Here is a 19,832-nt window from a genome sequence, read left to right as displayed (position 1 = left end):
CAATAGTCCAGTCTGTTTGTTACGAATTCATGTGTGACTGTTGCCAGGGTCCACTCATCCAGGTAAGGGCAAAGTTGGTATATTCTCCGCAGCTGTAAGGAGGCACCCCTGGACACTGAGTCTACCTTAGCTTCTTTTTTTATTTTTTAAATATTTTTTTTATTAATACAAAATAAACCTACTACTACACAAAAAACCTATATAAAATACAAAACAATACAATACAACAAAATACAATTACCCATGTGCTCCCAATACCTTCAGGACTAGTATTACATTTCGTTCCATCGATTTTCACTCCAAAATTTCATTGTTTCCTCCTTCTCCGAAATACATGTTCCAAAAATACATTCCATATTTTCTTAAAATCATTATTTTTCATCTTGCCTCTACTTATTTTCATATCACATGTCAGTTTATCATTAATAGCCATGTCCCATAATTCTCTATACCATTCCTCCAAGTTAAATTGATTATCATTTCTCCAGTTTCTTGCAAAAATTATCCTTGCTGCCCTAATCATTATTACTATTAAATCTTTATTTTCTTTCACCAATTGATCTTCCTTAATCAGATTCACTAAGGCTATTAATGGAGACATCTGAATATTCAATCCAATTATTTCAGATATTTCTTGTATTAAATTCCATTCCTTCTTTCTTTTTTCACATAGCCACCACATATGTAAATACGTCCCCTTCTCTTTTTTACAGCTCCAACATAATGTTGACACACTTTTATCCATTATATTCATTTTGACCGGCATTAAATATCACCTCCATATTACTTTATAGCAATTTTCTTTTATCCTTACTGACATGTTCTTCATAATTCTCTGATCCCATATTTTATCCCATTCTTCTCCTATTGCTTCTTTATCCAAATCATTTTGCCATTGCGTTTTTACTCCTAGAATACCCTGTTAAACTTGAATTAATAATTTATATATTTGGCTTACAGTTCCTTTTCTTTCTGTCTTTTCCTCTGATTTCAATCTTTTTCCTATAATCTCTTCAAATTTTGTCATTTTTCTACCTTTCCCTTCTGTAGTATACCATTCACTTGTCCACCTTTCTAATTGGAAATCCCTTCTCCTCTTAGTACCTTTTTATGTCATCTTTTCCTCTTATCTTCTCTATCCAATCTTTTAATCTATTTATCTTTTTACTTTTTAATGTGTTCTTTAGATTTTTTAAATTTTTTGGAAAGTTCCTTAATTCCACCACCTGAGATAAAGGAGAGATCGGTGGACTCAATACACCTCTAAATTCTTTCCAATTTTCCAACATATTTTTAAGGAAAGGATTTTTGATCTTTTTAATCTCTTCTCCAATTTTTTCTTTAAACAATAATCTCTCCACACTTTCTTGTATACCCTCCATCTCAATATCTGTCCAAATTAATTTTTTTAATCCTTGATTATGTCTGGGATATGTCTAAGCTGATTTGCTATATAATATAATTTTATATTAAGTAATCCAAGACCTCCCTTTTTTGTGTAACATACCATAATTTTTTTGTTAATCCTCACTCGTTTATTTCCGTTACAATAACAATTAATCATTATCTGCCATTCTTTCAATTGTTTTTCTGTAATCTCTATGAGGAGCATCCAAAATATAAAGTTCAATTTAGAAATTATTTTCATTTTACATAATGCAATTCTACCAAACCATGAAATTTTTAGTTTCTGATATTCCTTTATCCTTCCACTTATCTGTTTTTAATCTATCCAGATTTATTTTAATTATTTCTTGTAAATTCCAAGTGATATTAATCCCCAAATATTTCATCACATTTCCAATTTTACTTTCAAATATTATTTTCATTTTTCTTTTCTCTTCATCTGAGTGGTTTACCCTTAAACCCGTTAAACTCTCAAATTCCTTCAAATGTATTTTAAGTCTTTCAATTGTTTCAGCTGGATTTTTAACTATTAATAATGTGTCATCAGCAAATAAATTTATCTTACCATTTTCTTTATTATCTGTCCCTCTAATCTCTTTATCATCTCTAATTATCTGTGCCAATATTTCAGTTATCATTGTAAATAATACTGGAGATAAGGGGCAACCTTGCCTAGGTGTATTGTCTCTGTTATACCATCATTAACTATTACCTTGGCTATATTCTGTGAATAAAGTTGGTGGATTATCTGATTGAAATTAGGTCCAAACCCTAATTAACTAATTAATATCTTTAACGAATCCCATTCCACCGAGTCAAAAGCTTTGAATATGTCTAACGATATTACTCCCGCCTTAGAATTACTTTCTTTTGCTAGGTACATTAATTACCCTCCGCATTAAATCTGACATTTGCCTACCTAGTATAAATCCATTTTGATCTTTTTCAATATATTTCCACATAAAACTATTCAATCTTTTTGCCATTATTGCCATAAATATCTTGGCATCCTGATTTATCAATGATATTGGTCTATGTGCTTCCATATTTGCAGGATTTTTATCTGGTTTCAGTATTAAAACTATGAGTGATTCTCTCCATGAGAGTGGGATTTCTTCTCCCTTTAATATCTTATTAAATAACTCTTTTAGTTTTGGTATGAGAATCTTTTTAAATACTTTATAATACTCTGGGCCTAATCCATCTGTTCCAGGGTTCTTTCCTACCTTTAAATTATTTATAACCTCCTCTATTTCCTTATCTTTTTTTTTTTTTTTGGACTTATATACCGCCCCATAGCGCTACAAGCACTCTCCCGGCGGTTTACAATTTTAATTATACAGGCTACACATTGCCCCCCCAGCAAGCTGGGTACTATCTGTAATCATCTGCTCCATTATATTTTTATCATCATCTGAAACTTTCTTTTTTTGAATTTTTTTATTATATAAAATCCATCCATGTTGATTTAACATTGTGCCACCTGAGTACAGCTTATATTCATTTGGTAAAACAACTACCATACACATTATGCTTCTAATCTATACAACGTCCTTCTAACCATTGATAGAACAAGTCCCGTGTTTGATAATATTTTGTATCTTCTTTTCCTTTGATTTTCAGTGTTAGTCTATACATTTCAGTACAGTCCAGTATCTTTTTAATTATTTCTTGATTTGTAGGTGTTCCTTCCTTTTTCCAGTACTGTGCATATATAATTTTTGCGGATGTTAAAATATACAATATTAAATATACATTTTGTTTATCAACACTTTCTGGTATTATACCTAACAGAAAGATCTCTGGCCTAAAGTCTACATGCTTTTTAATTATTTTAACAAGCCATGTATGTATTTTGTTCCAAAAGTTTTTTGCTTTATCACAAGTCCACCAGAGGTGATAATAGGTTCCAGTTTTTTTATGACATTTCCTTCATTTACTTGACCTATTAGAATACATCTTAGACAATCTGTCAGAAGATAAATGCCATCTATAAAACATTTTATATAAATTCTCTTTATAGGATGTTGCCATTGTCATCTTATAGTTTCTAGACCACAGCTCTTGCCATTTTTCAAAGTCAATATTGTATCCAAAATTTTGTGCCCATTGAACCATCGTTTCTTTGACCTGTTCATCCTCCATTTTCCAGTTTAGAAGGAATTTATATATTTTCCTAATTAGTTTATCATCTGATGCTAACATTACTTGGTCAAAAGTTGTCTGTTCTTTATAAAAATCATACATTTTTAAGTCCCTTTCATATCTCAATTGTATTTGCATTATAGACCACCACGATGCATCTAATCCCTGGCCTATAAGATCTTGTTTTGGCTTTAATCTCCTATCTATGTCTAAAATATCTGTATAAGTCGGAATTTTTTCAAAATTCAAAAGGTTGGGATGGACAAATGCTTCTATGGGCGAAACCCATCCTGGTATTTTTGTGTACATTTTCATTTTTATTTTTTCCCATATTATATACAGGGAGTTTCTAATACAGTGGTGCCTCGCTTAGCGATGTTAATTCGTGCAGAAAAAAATCGCTGCTAAGTGCTGACATAGCTAAGCGAAAATAAAAAGCCCATAGAAACGCATTAAAACGCAATTAATGCGTTCCTATGGGCTTAAAACTCACCTTTAAGTGAAGATCGTCCATAGCGCCGCCATTTTCGGTGCCTCTAAAGTGAGGAATCCATGCCTGAAAACAGCGGATGGCCATTTTGTTTACCCGGTGGCCATTTTGAAACCGCCAATCAGCTGGCCGAAAATGGGGGCTTTGTGATGATCGCTTCCCTGAAATTATCGCAAAGTGAAATTTCCCCATGGGGACCATTGCAAAGCGATTGCTTTTGCGATCACAAAAGCAGCATCGCTAAGCGATTTCGTCGCTATACGGAGCGATCGCTATGCGAGGCACCACTGTATAGTGGTTTTGAAAATACCTAGGAGTTTTAGCTTTCTGATACCATAAAAAGGCATGCCAACCCAACTGTAGATCATGTCCTTCTAAATACAGAAGTCTTTCGTTTTTCAGGGTAATCCATTCTTTCAGCCAGGTTAGAACAGATGATTGGTAATATAAGGTCTAGTCCGGTAAACCAAATCCTCCATTTTCCTTGGATTCTTGAAGCATTTTTAATTTGATTCTGGCTTTTTTCCCTTGCCAAATATATTTTAATATCACTTTATTTAGATCATCAAAGTATTTTTTCTCTATTTTCACAGGCACTGTTTGAAACAAAAAAAGTAGCTTTGGCAAAATGTTCATTTTGATTGTTGCAATTCTTCCTAATAGTGATAGTTGTAGGTTTTTCTATTTTTCTAGGTCTATTTATATTTGGTTAAGTAGTTTCATATAATTATCTTCTTTTATAGTTACACATCTGGCAGTTAAGTATAATCCAAGGTACTTGACTTTTTTAACTATTTGTAAATCTGACATCTTTGAGAGTTGATTTTTTTGCTTGGCTGTTAAGTTTTTCACTATGACTTTAGTTTTTTCTTTATTTATCTTCAATCCCGCTACTTTTCCAAATTCATCGATTTTCTCCAGTAATCTCGATGTTGTTTCCAGTGGGTCTTCCAATATAAACACCAAATCGTCTTCAAATGCTTGTAGTTTATAGCTCTCATCCTTTATTTTGGTACCTTTAATCTCTGGGTCATTCCTCACATTCCTATTTAATACTTCCAGAGTTAATATAAATAGCAATGGAGAAAGCGGACATCCTTGTCTTGTGCCTTTTTTATATTAATATTATCCGTCAGTTCACCATTTACAATTACTTTAGCTATTTGTTCATTATACATTGTCTCAATTACATTTATAAAGTTTTTGCCAAAATCCATAGCTTTTATTTGCTGTATCATAAATTGCCAATTCATATTATCAAAGGCTTTTTGGGCATCCAAAAAGATTAATCCCATTTGCTTCTCTGAATGTACCTCATAATATTCTAATATGTCCAAGATTATCCTTAGGTTGTACCTTAGTTGTCTTTTTGGCAAAAATTCATTTTGGTCTGAATGGATGAATTACATTAAAAACTTTTTCAGTCTTTCCGCTATAATTACTGCAAAGATTTTATAGTCCACATTCAACAGTGATATTGGTCTAAATTTTTTTATATGTGTGAAGTCTGCATCTTCTTTTGGTATTAAAGTGATATATGCCTCTAGCCATGTCTTGGGTATTTTAGCTTTTAGTAGTACTTCATTGCAGACCTCTTTTATTGGTACGCTTATTATATCTTGGAAGGATTTATAAAATTCCGCTGGTAGTCCATCTGCTCTTGGAGTCTTATAATTTTTTTGTTTTTTAATTGCTTCTGTTACTTCCACCATTATTATTTTCTCATTTAGGAGATTTTTAATGTTTTCTGGTACTTTAGGTAGATTTGCTTTTTTGATATATTGTATTATCTTTTCAAGAGAAATTTCTTGGGTATCACAGAGATTAGCATAATATTCTTTAGTTATATTTTTATTTGCTCTTTTTGATATTGGAGGTCTCCGTTTTGATCTTGTAACTTCGTTATCAGTCTTTTTTGTTTTTCTTTTTTCAACCTATAGGATTGCCATCTTCCAGGTTTATTGGTGTTCTTGAAGAAATTTTGTTTAGCTCTTTTAACTTGTTGAGCCAATTCTTCTGATTCTATCAAGTTTAATTTATGTTTCACTATCTCCATCTGATTTTTAAGAGTTTTCTTCTGCGGTTCTTTTTGTAGCTCTAGCGCCAGTTTTTTAAGTTCTTCTTTCAGTTTTGTAAGTTGGTTTTTTCTTTTATTCATTTTGGCTATACAGTGGTGCCCCGCATAGCGACGATAATCCATGTCGAAAAAATCATCACTATCCGGATTCGTCGTTATGCGGGGAAAAAAACCCCATAGGAATGCATTAAAACACGTTTAATGCATTACTATGAGGGGAAAAACTCACCGCTATGCGGAAATCCTCCATCCGGCCGCCATTTTCGCTGCCCAGTAAGTGAGGAAAGGACGCGAAAACACTGCGGGCGGCCATTTTTTCTGGTGGCCATTTTGGAACTGCCGATCAGCTGTTTTTAAAACATCACTATGCGAAAATCGTTAAGCGAAACGCTTACCGATAATCGCAAAGCGATTTTTGGCCATCTAAAACTTCACAATGCGATCGGAAAAACCTCATCGCTATGTGGATTCCTCATTAAAAGGGGCGCTCGTTAAGCAAGGCACCACTGTATATGATATGGTCAATCCTCTGAAGTATGCTTTAGCTGTGTCCCAAATTGTTTGCAGGAATATTTCCTCTTTTTTATTTTCTTTGAAGAAGAGTTCCATTTCTTTTTTAGTTCTTTCCACAAATTCTTTATCCTTCAATATTCCGTGGTTTAAAGTCCATCTTGTCCTTTCTTTCCTCTCTCCTTTCCACCGCATTTTCATTGGGTTATGGTCTGCCCAAATATTGGTTTCTATTTCTACTTCCTGTATTTCAGTTTTTAATTCTGAGGATAGCCAGACCATATCTATTCTCGACCAGGATTTATGTCTATTTGAATAGAAGGTAAATTGAGAGCTTTTAGTATTTGTTTCTCTCCATATATCTTGTAATCCTAGTTCTTCTGCCATCTGAAAGAAAACGTTTGGCAGTCTTCTTTTCTTTTTCCCTTTTTTTCCTTTTTTGTAATCAAGTCTCTCATCTACAATTGCATTAAAATCACCTAATATGCAAATATTTTGGTATTCTTTTTCCAATATTGTTTTATATAGCTTACGATAGAATTTTTCTTATTTACTATTAGGTGCATATATTGCTATCATCAAGACCTTTTTTTATTTATTGTTATTTCTACCATTAAGATTCTCCCTTCTTCATCAGAATAGACATGCTTAGAGTTTAACTTTTCTTTCACATATAAAGCTACTCCTCTTTTCTTTTGTTGTGCGGCTGAGTAGTAGCGTTTCCCAAACTTCGGGTAAATCAGATATTTGTAATGCTGCTGTTTAATGTGTGTTTCTTGAAGACAGGTTATATCTGCTTTAGTTTTTTGTAGTTTTGAAAAAACATGATTTCTTTTTCTTGGTGCATTCAAACCGTTAATATTCACTGAGAAGATCCCAATTTCATTCTTCATCTTGTTTACTTGTATTTAGGTTTTATTGCCCTAGTATTCTTTTTTTCTCTTTGTGTTTTGTTCAAATCTTGTTCAGTATCCTTTTTCTGACTCTCTTCTTCACTTAGATCACTCTCCTCTTCTGGTGTTTTCTTTCTCTGTTTTCTACTTTTTTCTTCATTTATATCTTGTCCCTGTGCTGCTTCTTTGAAGAAGGTTATATGTCTTTCAAGGAATTCTCTTGCTTTTTGGATGGATTCTTCTTGAGTTCCAATTGACCAGGATTCCTTCAGGTACCAGCCATCTGAAATTCACTCCTTTTCTAATCAGTTTAGTGGTCAAAATTGATATTGTTTCCTCCCCTCTCTTATTCTCCAAGGTATCTGTTTCAATACCACGATTTCCTTTTGTCGGTATTGTATTGGTTCTTCACTGGCCCTTCGCAGTATTTAATCTCTTGTCAATCTTTTCACAAACTTTACATGTACTTCACGTGGTATTCTGTTCTTTCTTGCATAGCTTGAATTTAATCTATATGTTTGGTCTATCTCACTTTCCAATTCTTCTTTTTCAATTCCCAGTGCCTCTGCCAAAATGGTTGCCATCAGTTCTGGTAAGTCCTCCTGTTTGTTTATCTTCTGGCATGTTTTGAAATCTAAGAATGTTTGAGGCTCTTTCCAGAGACCTTTGGGTAGAGTGGGCGGCATATAAATTAAATAAACAAAAATAAAATAAATAATACAGTTTGACAGATGCACAGTTTTCTGACATATTTGACTATAGGAAACCATTCTGTCAATCCATAATCTATCCTAACAGTTGCTTCTTGTCTACAATGCAGGTTACACATCAGGAGAATCAAGTGCTGAAGCACACCCATTTCTTTGAGAACAACCCATAGCTTCTCATGATCCACACAGTCAGAGGCTTTGCAGTAGTCTGTAAAGCACAGACCTGGAATGCTTTGGTGTGCTCAAGTAACCTGCAGATATCTGCAATAATATCTTGTGCTTCTTTTTCAAAATCCAGCTTTAACATCAGACATATCTCACTCCATATAAGGTGGAAGCCTTTGTTGCAACATCTTGAGAATCACTCTGCTTGCATGAAAAATTAGAGCAATGGTTGTACAATTACTGCACTCCTTGGCATCTCCATTCCTGAAAATTGGAATGTATATTAAAGATTTCCAGTTTTTGTGCCATTGTTTTGTTTTCCCTATTTGTTGGCATAATCTTGTCAGGTTCTTGACAAATTCAATCTCTGTTTGAATTCACTTGAAATAAGTTCTGTTGATATCCGATCTATACCTGGTTATTTATTTCTTACCAGTGCTTTCAGAGCAGTTTTCACTTCTCTTTCTAGAATTGTAGGTTCTTCCCTATGAGATTCTTCTTCCAAGGAATCTGACATTTTCTGTATAGAATTTCAGTATACTGTTTCCAGCCTTTTTTCATTTTCTCTTGGTTAAATAGTGTGCTTCAGTATTCCTAATCTAGGCTTAAATTTCCCTATAGTGGATCTTCTGGAAGATCCTCCTCATTTTCCCTCTTTTGTTGTTCTCTTCTATTTATTTACTCTGGCCGTTATAACAGTTCACTTTGTAGAGACAAAGTCACTGAAAAGTTGTTCTAGATTCTGACCCTATTCCTGTCACCTTTCACTTTTGCTTGTCAACTGTTCTTTACAGTGTTAATTGTTTCTTCTGTCATCTATCTAGAATTTTCTTTTCTTTGCACTATAAGAATTGTCTTTTTGCATTCTTCCCTAATAATATGTCTGGTTTCAATCCATGGTACTTCTGGTTCTTTATCAATTGAGTTTAGAAACACAATTCTATTCTTTATGTGGATTTTAAAGTGATCAGAAAAGTTTAAATTATATTTTGGAACTAGGATTCTTTTCGTGCTCTTCTTCAGCTTTACTCTAATATTTGATGTTAATAGCTCATGATCAGTGCCACAATCTGCTCCTGCTCTTGTCTTGATAGAGAGAATACATCTTCTCCACCTCTTGTTTCCAATTAGTTTCTGTATTGGCCATGTGGTGAATTCCAGGTGTACAGTCATCTGTTCAGTTGCTTGAAGCATGTATTTGCAATAAACAAATTGTTGGCTTTGCAGAACTCAACAAGGTATTCTCCTGCTTCTTCTTTTTACCTGTAGACCAAATTTTCCAACAACATTTGGTTCTGCTTTGTTTCTTAATTTTGTGTTCCAGTCACCTATGATTATATATTATAAGCATGTTTTGGTATGTCATCAATTTCTTCCAGGATACTTACATAAAAGCTTTGAGCAATAACAGATTTTCCTTTCACCTTTGTGCACATTAGCCATTAAACATCCTCGCAGCTTTAATCTTGTATCATCATTAGCAACAGTGCTATTCATACTTGTGCTTCACTTTTCTCCTGTATTTGATTGAGTGCTTTCGAACCTGGAAGCCCATTAGGAAGCTTAAAAGCTGCTGTCTGATTTTGGAACATTTGCGAGAGAGTTGCAAAATTAGCTTTGGCTGCCCAAAGCTAAGGGGGAAATGTGATGAAACTAATACGGTGAATTATAATTACTGTATCTAATTTGATGGTTTCAAAGCATGAGATGAAGTTACTGGACTCCAAACAATATATATATCTCAAGATGAGCAAAATTTTGAATCTACTTGCCAACGGAACTCCTGGTAGGCGCTGTCTAACACCCCCCCCCCCCCGGGGAAAGCTGCCTCCGGAGGACTCCCTGGCCTTCCCTGCCACCTATTTCAGTCCCCAAACTGTTAGAATACTTTACCTGATTTTGGTATCATTTGAGCTGCCTCAGAGGACTCTGGAAATCGCAGCCCCACCTCAAGCCCAGAGGAAAATATTACAGGCAGTCAGGGAACTTCTCTAGTCCTGCGGTGCAGGAGGAGGAAGGAGAGGCAGGGCAGCTCCAGATCGTTCACCATTATTCTTGCTTCCTGGTGATTCCCTTGGCCTGGTATAAACGCAGCTGCAACAGATGAAGTATAAAACCCTTGGTTTCCTGACCTCTGTTGTTTTATCTGACGAAAGGTCTTGGGTCTTCTCTGGTAGGCCCGGTCTAACACACACACACACCCAGGAAAGCTGCCTCCGCCTCCAGAGGACTCCCTGGCCTTCCCTGCCACCTATTTCAGTCCCCAAACTGTTAGAATACTTTACCTGGGAATGGTGTTATGCCTCTGACTCTTTTCCCTCTTTGGAGTTATCAATTGCCAGCCCTGCTGGTGATTTCGGTGGAGAGACACAAATGCAACATAAGCAGCATGCTAGAATGAACTTCCCCGCCCTGGATCTCTTGCGCGAGGAAACTCTTCTGGGGTCTTTTCCTCTCTCTTTTTTGGTTATGCTGACAGCGAGCCTCTGCTGCTTTCCAGATTCTTGTCCCTTGAGGACAACAGGGCTCTACCTCAGAGAGGGGCAAAAAGTCTCTGCTGGACCAGATATTTATGAAGGTGATGAACTGCATCACAAAGTGGGATGACAAAGTTTGGTCAAGGTATTGTTACCCATCAGGCCGATCATGAGAGGCCTGCCTTGTTTTCCTTACTGGTAGCAAATTGGAAACAAGGACACAAGTATACAGAAAGCACTTGTCTTTGCTTTGGAACCATCGTTTTTAAAATTCTTTGGACTATTGGGTCCAAAGCCTGGAAGGCAGCCCATCTGGGAGAAGGAAAACTCTGATTTCAAACCCCCACTGCCTTGTGGCTATATCCACTGATGGAAAAGGCTTTAGGAGTTAACCTCAAGGCAAAATCCGGAGCCAGAGTCCCGAAGGCAGTTTGTGTCATTCTGGCAACTCCTGCAACATCGCTGGAACCAGTTGTATTGGCTCTTACCTTTCCATTGGACTTTTTCAGTGACATGGAGAGGGGGGATTTGCTGCTTGACTAACAGCCTATCCTCCATATTATTTTACCCAGGCTTCGTGCCCTGGAGAGGACACTCCAGCTTCGCGTACAGCGTTAAAACACTAGATGCTGTTCCAAGTCCTCCATACAGAGCACGTTACCATAGTCTCTCGAGACTGAAGGGTGCCTTTGAAGGAATTACTTTCCCAGTGTTTTAAAGCCCTCTGTCTTTTTCTTGTTGCCTGCAATCCAGTTTGACAAATGATGCTGACATAACTCCATCAGTGTATACTTCAGCAAACTGATATAAATTAAGAAGTCAGAGTAAACATTTTCTAGCATATACTAAGTCATGTGACTGATATGTGATAGCAAATTACTATGCCAAGTTCTTAACTAGCAGCAATTTGCTGCTGAAATGTTTACCAGTGGCGCTATGCCACCATAGGTAACTAAAATTCTGGCTTGTATCTTGTAATGTAAAGTGTAATCTGATTTTTTTTTAGCAAAGGCAAAGAGATTGGAGATATTATTTTGCTGTCTTAATTGTTTTGTTCTATCTTTAGAGTCAATGTGTCTGTGCTTACGCATATTTGGAATTGTAATTACAGTGGTGCCTCGCTTAACAAGCACTTCGTTTACTGACGAATTCGCTTAGCGATTACTTTTTCGGAGCGATCTTGCGCTCCGTTTAACGATGTTCCCTATGGGCGATTTTCACATACCGATGTTTGGGACCATGCTTTGCATAGCGATGACAGTTTGGGTCCCCCTGTTTCGCTTAATGATGGTTTTGACAGCCTCATGTTGGCTGTTTTTTATATGTTTAAGTGCACTTAATAAACCCTTTGTTAAACTAATTTGACTTTGTTCCGACTCTTTTTAAATTTGTTGTAATCCCCCCCCATTGACATGCATTGAATAGGTTTCAGTGCATTTCAATTGGGGAACTGTGTTTCGCTTAGCGATGATTCCTATGGCAATTTTTGCTTAAGGACGTAAATCCGTTCCCATTGGAACGGATTATCTGGTTTTCAATGCATTTCAATGGGAAACCGCGTTTTGCTTAGCGATGTTTTCCCATAGCGACGATTTTTTTGGAACCAATTAAAATCGTTAAGCGAGGCACCACTGTGTAGCTGCTACTGACAATGGTTGAAGCAACAGTGAATAACTGAATGGCTAAGGTTTCTGTGAATATCTGAGGCCAGAGTTTGGGAAGCAGTGACTTTCTTTTTTCAACTGTGTTGACACAGTTTGTACAAACTGAAAAACTAGTATAGTCATGTGTATTAGTTAGGACATGTGTGTATATGTATGTTTGTATGTATATGCTAACAAAAGTCTAATGATGAATCTGCTTGCACTGTCATCTGAAATGTTAAAGACACCGCTTATCTTTTTGACTTTGCTTTGATTATGAATTATGTGCAAGATGTTGACACTGATTCGAAATGCACACTGATGCAATTGGTTTTAAAACCAGTATTTATATAGCACTATCCATGAACATGATGTTTCAAAGAACAGAAAGGTAGGCCAAAGCTCCATGATGCTTTATAATCTTTTTAGAAAGCCAGAGAATCCCAGGCAGGGCAGTCTGGAGGGCTGCTGTGCCTGATTCTTTCTTCTTCTTCTGGGCTCTGCAATCTTTTTCATTTGAGCATTAATACCTCTAAACCCAGCCAAATTCATTTTGCTGTTTTGCAAAATTTCTCCAAGTACCCACAGAATTTGTCCTCATTGTTTTCAGTCACTCACTCTTTGAAGTCCATCAGAGCTCAAGGGGCTTGTTCAAAGAGCTGGGAACAGAAAAATCAAGCATGTACCATTCATCAGAGAAAGCTGATCTGGAAGAGCAAAGCATACAGCTAGTGTTATTCCATATGTATGCCTCCTCACTCACTGGAGTATGGATAGGCTTTCTTTTTCTTGTGTGATTGTACATACAGTGGATTGAAGAGAGCACTGTTAGTACAGCAGGTGGACAAGCAGTAAAACACTGGCCAGAATCAAACTGAGTATTTATGCCATCCAAAACATAGTGGCATGATGTGGAGTGGGGAATAGCTGCTAATTGTGTGTTGTATGCTGTCAAGTCAGAGCCAACTTTTAGTAATTCTAATAGGGCTTTCAAGCTAAGTGAGATATTTAAGGAGTAGCTTTACCAGTTCTGTTGCCCTGGTCAGTTTCCATGGCTGAGCAGGTATTCAAACCCTGTACTCCAGAGTCCTAGTCCTTCACTCTATCCACTACACCACTGGGAAGCTAATAATTAACTAGCCTCAGATGGAATTCCTAGCCATCCATAAGTTGTATGACTCATCACATGGCTAATTCAATCAGTGATTTGCAAATTAGCAGTTATCTACCACTGTGAGTTACCTCATTATGCTTCTGTAGATATTCATTTGGATTCCAGCCACTGAATCAAAAAACAGTAGCCAGCAAATGTGCTAGTTTTTTAAAAACATTTTTAAACTTCATAGAATCATTGATTTGGAAGGCCCCTATAATGCCATAAAGTCCACCCCCCTGTTGAACTTGATAGCCTAACGTAACATTGTTTTTTTTTTACTTTTATGTTTTTTTAACTTGGTGATCTGGGGGATATTGGAGCAATCATGGCATCAGGAGACAGGACTGTTATATATACTTTGCTAATATTTTCCCCAGCTGTGCCCATTTTTATATCCCTTTCTCCCATTCTCTTCAGTTTTTTCTTTCTTTTAAAAATCTGGCAGCCTGAAGTCATGGAAATAATCTAGGGTGGTACTGAAGAAATAAATCAGTTTATAAGCCTAGCTTCCACTTATCTTTCTGAGGAATTGGCTACTGGAGGGAAAAAGTGAATTCAAAGGAATGATATCCTGTGCTACTATGTGGATGAGACAACCCCTTCTAGCTCTCTGCTTTGGAATCACATTACTTGCCTTGTAAAATTTTCTGCTTACTGGTTCTGCCTGCAGTTAGGAGCCCAGCTTTCTACAATGGCAGCTGCAATGACAATGTTTGCCATTGATGTTAAGGCTTCAAGAAAAAACCAGGTTTGGAAGACAGAGTAGAAGGGGAGGGAGGTGACCTCATGGGGAGCATTCTGAGAAGCATGAGGAGCAGTAAAACGATCATGAGATGCAGCAAGAGATCTCTAGACAACTGAGACTGGTGGAGCTGGCAAGCAAAGACCAATTTTATTTTATTTATTTGTATCTCACCTTTCTCCTTAAAAAGAACCCAAGGCAGCTTACACCATTAAAAAGACTATGTAGAAGCTAAAAAGAGCAGGTATGCAAATATTTAAAAAGAATTAAAACAAGTTTTGGCTTAAAAACAGTAATAAAAAAAATACTAAAACACATTTAAAACAACAAAGCACAACCATTCATTTAAAAACCCCTCTCGGACCACCAGTTATAAATGGAAAGCCTGCCTGAACAGAAAGGTCTTTGCATACTTGGCGAAGAACTGCAAAGATAGAGCCAGCCTAGCTTCCCATGGGAGGGAGTATCGTGGGAGCAGCCACAGAAAAGGCTCTCTCCTGTGTTCCCCCCCCCAAGCGCACCTGTGAGGGTGGCGGGACCAAGAGAAAGGCCTCCCCTGATTATCCTAATGTCTGGGCAGGCTCACAGAGGGAGATGCCATGTTTTCAGGGACTTTTGGCATTCTTGGGACCCCAGACACACACTCCAGTTTTTTAAAATGTGGTCATGAAAGGGAGCTTTTGCAATATTCCCCCACATTTTTGTAGGAAAAATTCGAGGTGGGCTTCAGTTCATGAAAAAGATAGGCTCTCTTTTTTTGGAAATAAGAATGCTTTTGTTTAAATACAGCCTTGTTCAATATGGTGACTCTGTATAACACAGGACTGACCTGTGGTAAATGTGGATGTCTTGTTTCTTTTTCATAATTTTACACACTTTCTGTTCTTGACAAATAGATACTTGCTCTGACACAAGCACTACCAGTATTGCAATTGTATTCATAACCTTTTCCCAAAAGTAGACCCACAATCATTCTAACTCATAGACCTGACTGACTCTGTCATATATACTGTACCCCAAAACTGAAAAATTACAAAGGTTACAAAACAGACCTTCTCCAGCTAGGGACCATACAGACCAATCAGCTCACACTTCCATTCATAAATACACTTTCATACTTCTCAACTGCCACTCCTGACACACATCTCTCCCATGCAACTGTCAATCAGTTCACCATGCAAACCAATACAAACCTATACACAGAACATGTTTTTGGTTCTAAATTGACACAATTACTAGGAAGTGAATCAGAATTTTTGTCAAGGGGACAGAAGAAAGCTGTGTTTTTATAATGTTTTAACAGCAGAAGTGATAATTAAGTTATAATCCTTTTAGTACAAATTGACATTAGGATGGCATGTTTTGCATACTCTTAGTTACCTCTTTAAATTTTAACTCATAGGAACCTTATAGTACAGTGGTTACACTGCAGTACTGCAGCAAAAACTCTGCTCACAACCCAAGTTCAATCCCAGGTACCTTTCACAGTCCAAGACATCCCAGGCAGCCCATCACCAGGGGTAAGGGCACCAGGATCCAGTCCACTACACAGAGAATCAAGTCCAAAGGCACTCACTGCACACTTGGTCATGACCAAGCAGGAACACAGAGCCAGAACAAGGCACTGAGAGGCAGAGGCAAGAACAGGGGCCAAGACAGGAACACTGGAGTCAAGATACAGAGATGTAGGTAGCAAGGAGAGGCAACAGCAGGGGCTAAGACAGTAACATGAGCAGATACTGGAGCTCGGGAGCAGCAAGGCACTAGGAACAATAAGCACATTACCAAATAACTTTGTTGCTGAGGCCAGTTCTGGGAGGGAGAACCGCTCCTTAAACAGGCCTTCCCTCCAGGTTTCCAGGTGAGCCTCATGAGTTGGCCCAGCAGCTGCTACACAGGCCAGGGCCTGGGGCTGCAAACATCAGGCCATTCCTGGGTCAGGCTGGCCCTAATCCTGCAGCTGCCAGGGCAGTGTGGGCCAGATCCCAGCAGTAGCCCACTCAAGGTTCACTCAGCCTTCCATCCTTCTGAGGTTGGTAAAATTAGTACCAAGCTGGGGGGGAATGTGTCACCTGCATAATTAAATTGTAAACCACCCAGAGCTTTAAGCACTATGAAGCAGAATAAAAGAAGCATTTTTTTGCTTTTTTAAAACTTTTAAACAAAAAAAGAGAGGTACAGTGTGATCTGTAGAGTAATTTCACCACTTCAGTATCCTTTATGTTCCTTCAGATTTGTGTAAACTGGTTGTTCAGAATACAGTACTCTATTTACTAAGACATATTCACAGATAAAAACATGGGTATAAGAATGTTCAAAAGCACCTTGCTTAAATATGAGGGCAAGTTGAAGAGATGGATTTCCAGTAATTTTTTGTTGTCACAAGAAGAATTTGATTTGTACAGAAAAATGGTCATTCTATTGTAGTGTATTCTTTTATACCATGCTTCTTTGTTTGGTAAACGATACATGTGCATTTGATCCTGTTCGTTTTCACAAGCAGATATTAAATACTGTAAACACAATTATAGATGACCTACCTTGAATTCAAAATGAAGAAATCATATTTGAATGTCTCTGAGGGCCTATCTTGCAGATAGTATGCATATTATTCATATGCATATTATTCTCTCATTTGTTCCCAGTAAACAGCATCTTAGCAGTACCATTTAGATATTTTTCTCCTTTTTTCCAGGTTTCTGGAATGATGGAAGTAATTGCTCCTGAAGGTATTTGCTCCGTATAATGCATTCTATAGTTTCTACAGTCCTTTCATTCTGAATGTCAAAACATTCTCCAGTGTCTGACCAAGAGCATCTTTAAAAAAAATCAACCCTTTATGAATCATCATAAAAACTATTCATTGTTTTTCTTTTGTTTTTATAGTTTTACTGTATTAACATTTCAGAGCTAAGAATACAATCATATGGGTGTCTGTCGAATGTAGGCCTTGGGCTACTATACAGTACTATACTGTTACTTTATTGGGAGTAAGTATAACAGAATGTGGTGAGGCTTACCTCTGTGTATGCATGTGTAGGATCAGGCCATAAGAGAAGGTACTCTCACGAATGTGCATATGTTGACCTATAAATTTTGACATTGTCATGCCTGCTCTCTGGACAGTAGTGCTGCTCAAGGAAAACATGTGCAGAGCAAATGTCTAATAATTCTGCTTCTACATATCTTGCTGTGTTTTAATTCACAAGAGTTCCTGGTATTCCTGTATCTAATCTCATAAGACCATTGAGTAGGCCCATTGAATCAGTGGGGATTTGGTGACACAACTCTTCTGTAAGTTCCACTGATTTGGTGTACCTGGGCTAGTTGTGACTCACTCTTGGATGTCAGCCATCATTTTCCAGTACAGTAATTACGCTATTTATAGTCTAATGGCACAACTTGTAACAAATGACCATTTGTGTCTGTGACAAACCCAGACCTACTGGGATATGTCACACAGTTACACTAAGCTGCCACCAACCATTCCCTATAAGAAGTCACACAGACCAGGGATGGATTTTCAAACAATAAAAGAATTAGGTTTATTTAAATACACACAGGGAAAAATAAACAATCAGGTGAATAAATAAAGTAACGTGGCTTATTCTCACTCATACAAGCATACAGTTTGGTTCACACAGAACCCTTAACTTGAAGCACAGACCCTGAACCTATCAGTTCTGGCTAACCAACAGACACCTGAACCTATCAGGTTGGTACTCTGACACACAGAAGTACCCTGTCTGACACACAGACTCCCACAACAGCTTCTTCTTCCCAGCTGCTGCTTCGTCACATCCCAGTGTCTCTCAGCATCTCTCTCAGCATCTCCATCTCACCACACAGGCATCACATATTTATACAGTACAGCCCCTCCTCCTGATGTCCCGCCTTCCACTCCCCATAGGATGGAACTTTCCCTCCAAACCCATGACAGACAGGTAACATCAGTGCTGTATGTAACACCTCCCCTCTTTATAAGTTGTTTTGTAGGGGGAAAGCTAAGGTGCTTTTCACCAAAAAAAACAACCTGTATAAAATACACAACAACAGTTATACATACCATATGATACTTACTTATACTTACACTCTAAGTTAACCATAGCAATTATGCATTTAAACATTTACCATCTACATTACATCAATTTACCTTTATTCATACAAACCAATTCAAAAACAGGTACATTTTACTTTTTGTCATCATTATATACACATAGTCCATGTTCTTTCGCCGTCTTCAATCTTCAGGTCTTCTTGATAAGGCGTCAGCAACACAGTTCACTGACCCTCTGACCACCTTCACTTCAAAGTCATAGTCCTGTAGGTTTAAAGCCCACCTCATAAGTTTGCTATTGTGGGTTTTCATTGTCTTTAACCATTGCAATGGTGAATGGTCAGTACACAGAATAAAATGTCTTCCCCAGGTGTAAGGCTTGGCCTTCTGGATCGCGTAGACTATGGCCAAACACTCCTTCTCCACGGTTGCCAAATGTCTCTCACCTTTTTGAAGTTTCCTACTCAGGTAGGACACTGGATGCTGGTCACCATTCTCATCCTCCTGGCACAGAACTGCTCCTACCCCGCTGTTAGACGCGTCGGTGTAGATGATGAACTCCCGGTCGAAGTCTGGAGCGCGCAGCACAGGATAGTTGATTAACGCCTCCTTCAACCTCTGGAACGCCGCCTCACAGTCGCTGGTCCACGGGATGCGGTCATCAGCCGTCTTCCTCGTCAGATCGGTCAGCGGAGCCGCAATCTCGCTAAACCTCGGGATGAACTTTCTGTAGTAGCCCACCAACCCAAGAAATGATTTGACTTTTTTCTTGGTGTTGGGTCTGGGCCAATCACGAACAGCTTCTATTTTGGCCTCCAGGGGTTTTATCATTCCTCCCCCTACCATGTGACCCAAGTATTTTATTTCTGGGCTACCCAGCTGACACTTGCTGGCCTTTACTGTTAGCCCTGCTGCACTTAACCTCTGCAGCACTAACTCCAGGTGTATCAGGTGATCTTCCCAGGTATTACTGAAGATCCCTATGTCGTCAATGTAGGCCACTGTAAAGTCACTGAGCCCTGCCAAGGTCTGGTCCATCAGCCTTTGGAATGTGGCTGGTGCATTTCTGAGACCAAAGCTCAGGACTCGAAACTCATAGAGACCAAAAGGGCTGCAAAAGGCAGTCTTTTCTTGATCCCTGGGATCAATTCTTAATTGCCAATATCCCTTTACCAGGTCCAATGATGAGATGAACCGACAACCCCCTATGGTTTCAATCAGGTTGTCTAGCCTGGGCATTGGGTAGGCATCAGGAGTGGTTACACGGTTTAATTTCCTGTAATCGACACAAAACCTAATGCTCCCATCAGGCTTGTCCACAAGGACTATCGGAGAGGACCAAGGACTAGCAGAGGGGACG

The 19,832-nt window shown here is 37.9% G+C and overlaps 1 protein-coding gene across 1 annotated transcript in view; it reads left to right on the top strand.

The window, feature by feature from the left end:
- ERICH2 (glutamate rich 2) overlaps positions 1-19,832 on the top strand; it is an 81,683-nt gene that overhangs the window by 2,646 nt on the left and 59,205 nt on the right. Inside the window, exons 3-4 of the mRNA XM_072981535.2 lie at positions 8,083-8,114; positions 17,111-17,144. Coding sequence (XP_072837636.2) covers positions 17,120-17,144 — 25 coding nt within the window. The 5' untranslated portion in view covers positions 8,083-8,114; positions 17,111-17,119. The remainder of the gene's footprint in view (positions 1-8,082; positions 8,115-17,110; positions 17,145-19,832) is intronic.

This window comes from Pogona vitticeps, chromosome 1, assembly GCF_051106095.1.
Source record: "Pogona vitticeps strain Pit_001003342236 chromosome 1, PviZW2.1, whole genome shotgun sequence".
NCBI lineage: Eukaryota > Metazoa > Chordata > Lepidosauria > Squamata > Agamidae > Pogona > Pogona vitticeps.
Note: the sequence above shows the minus strand (reverse complement) of the source record. Positions and strands in the feature narration are given on the sequence as shown.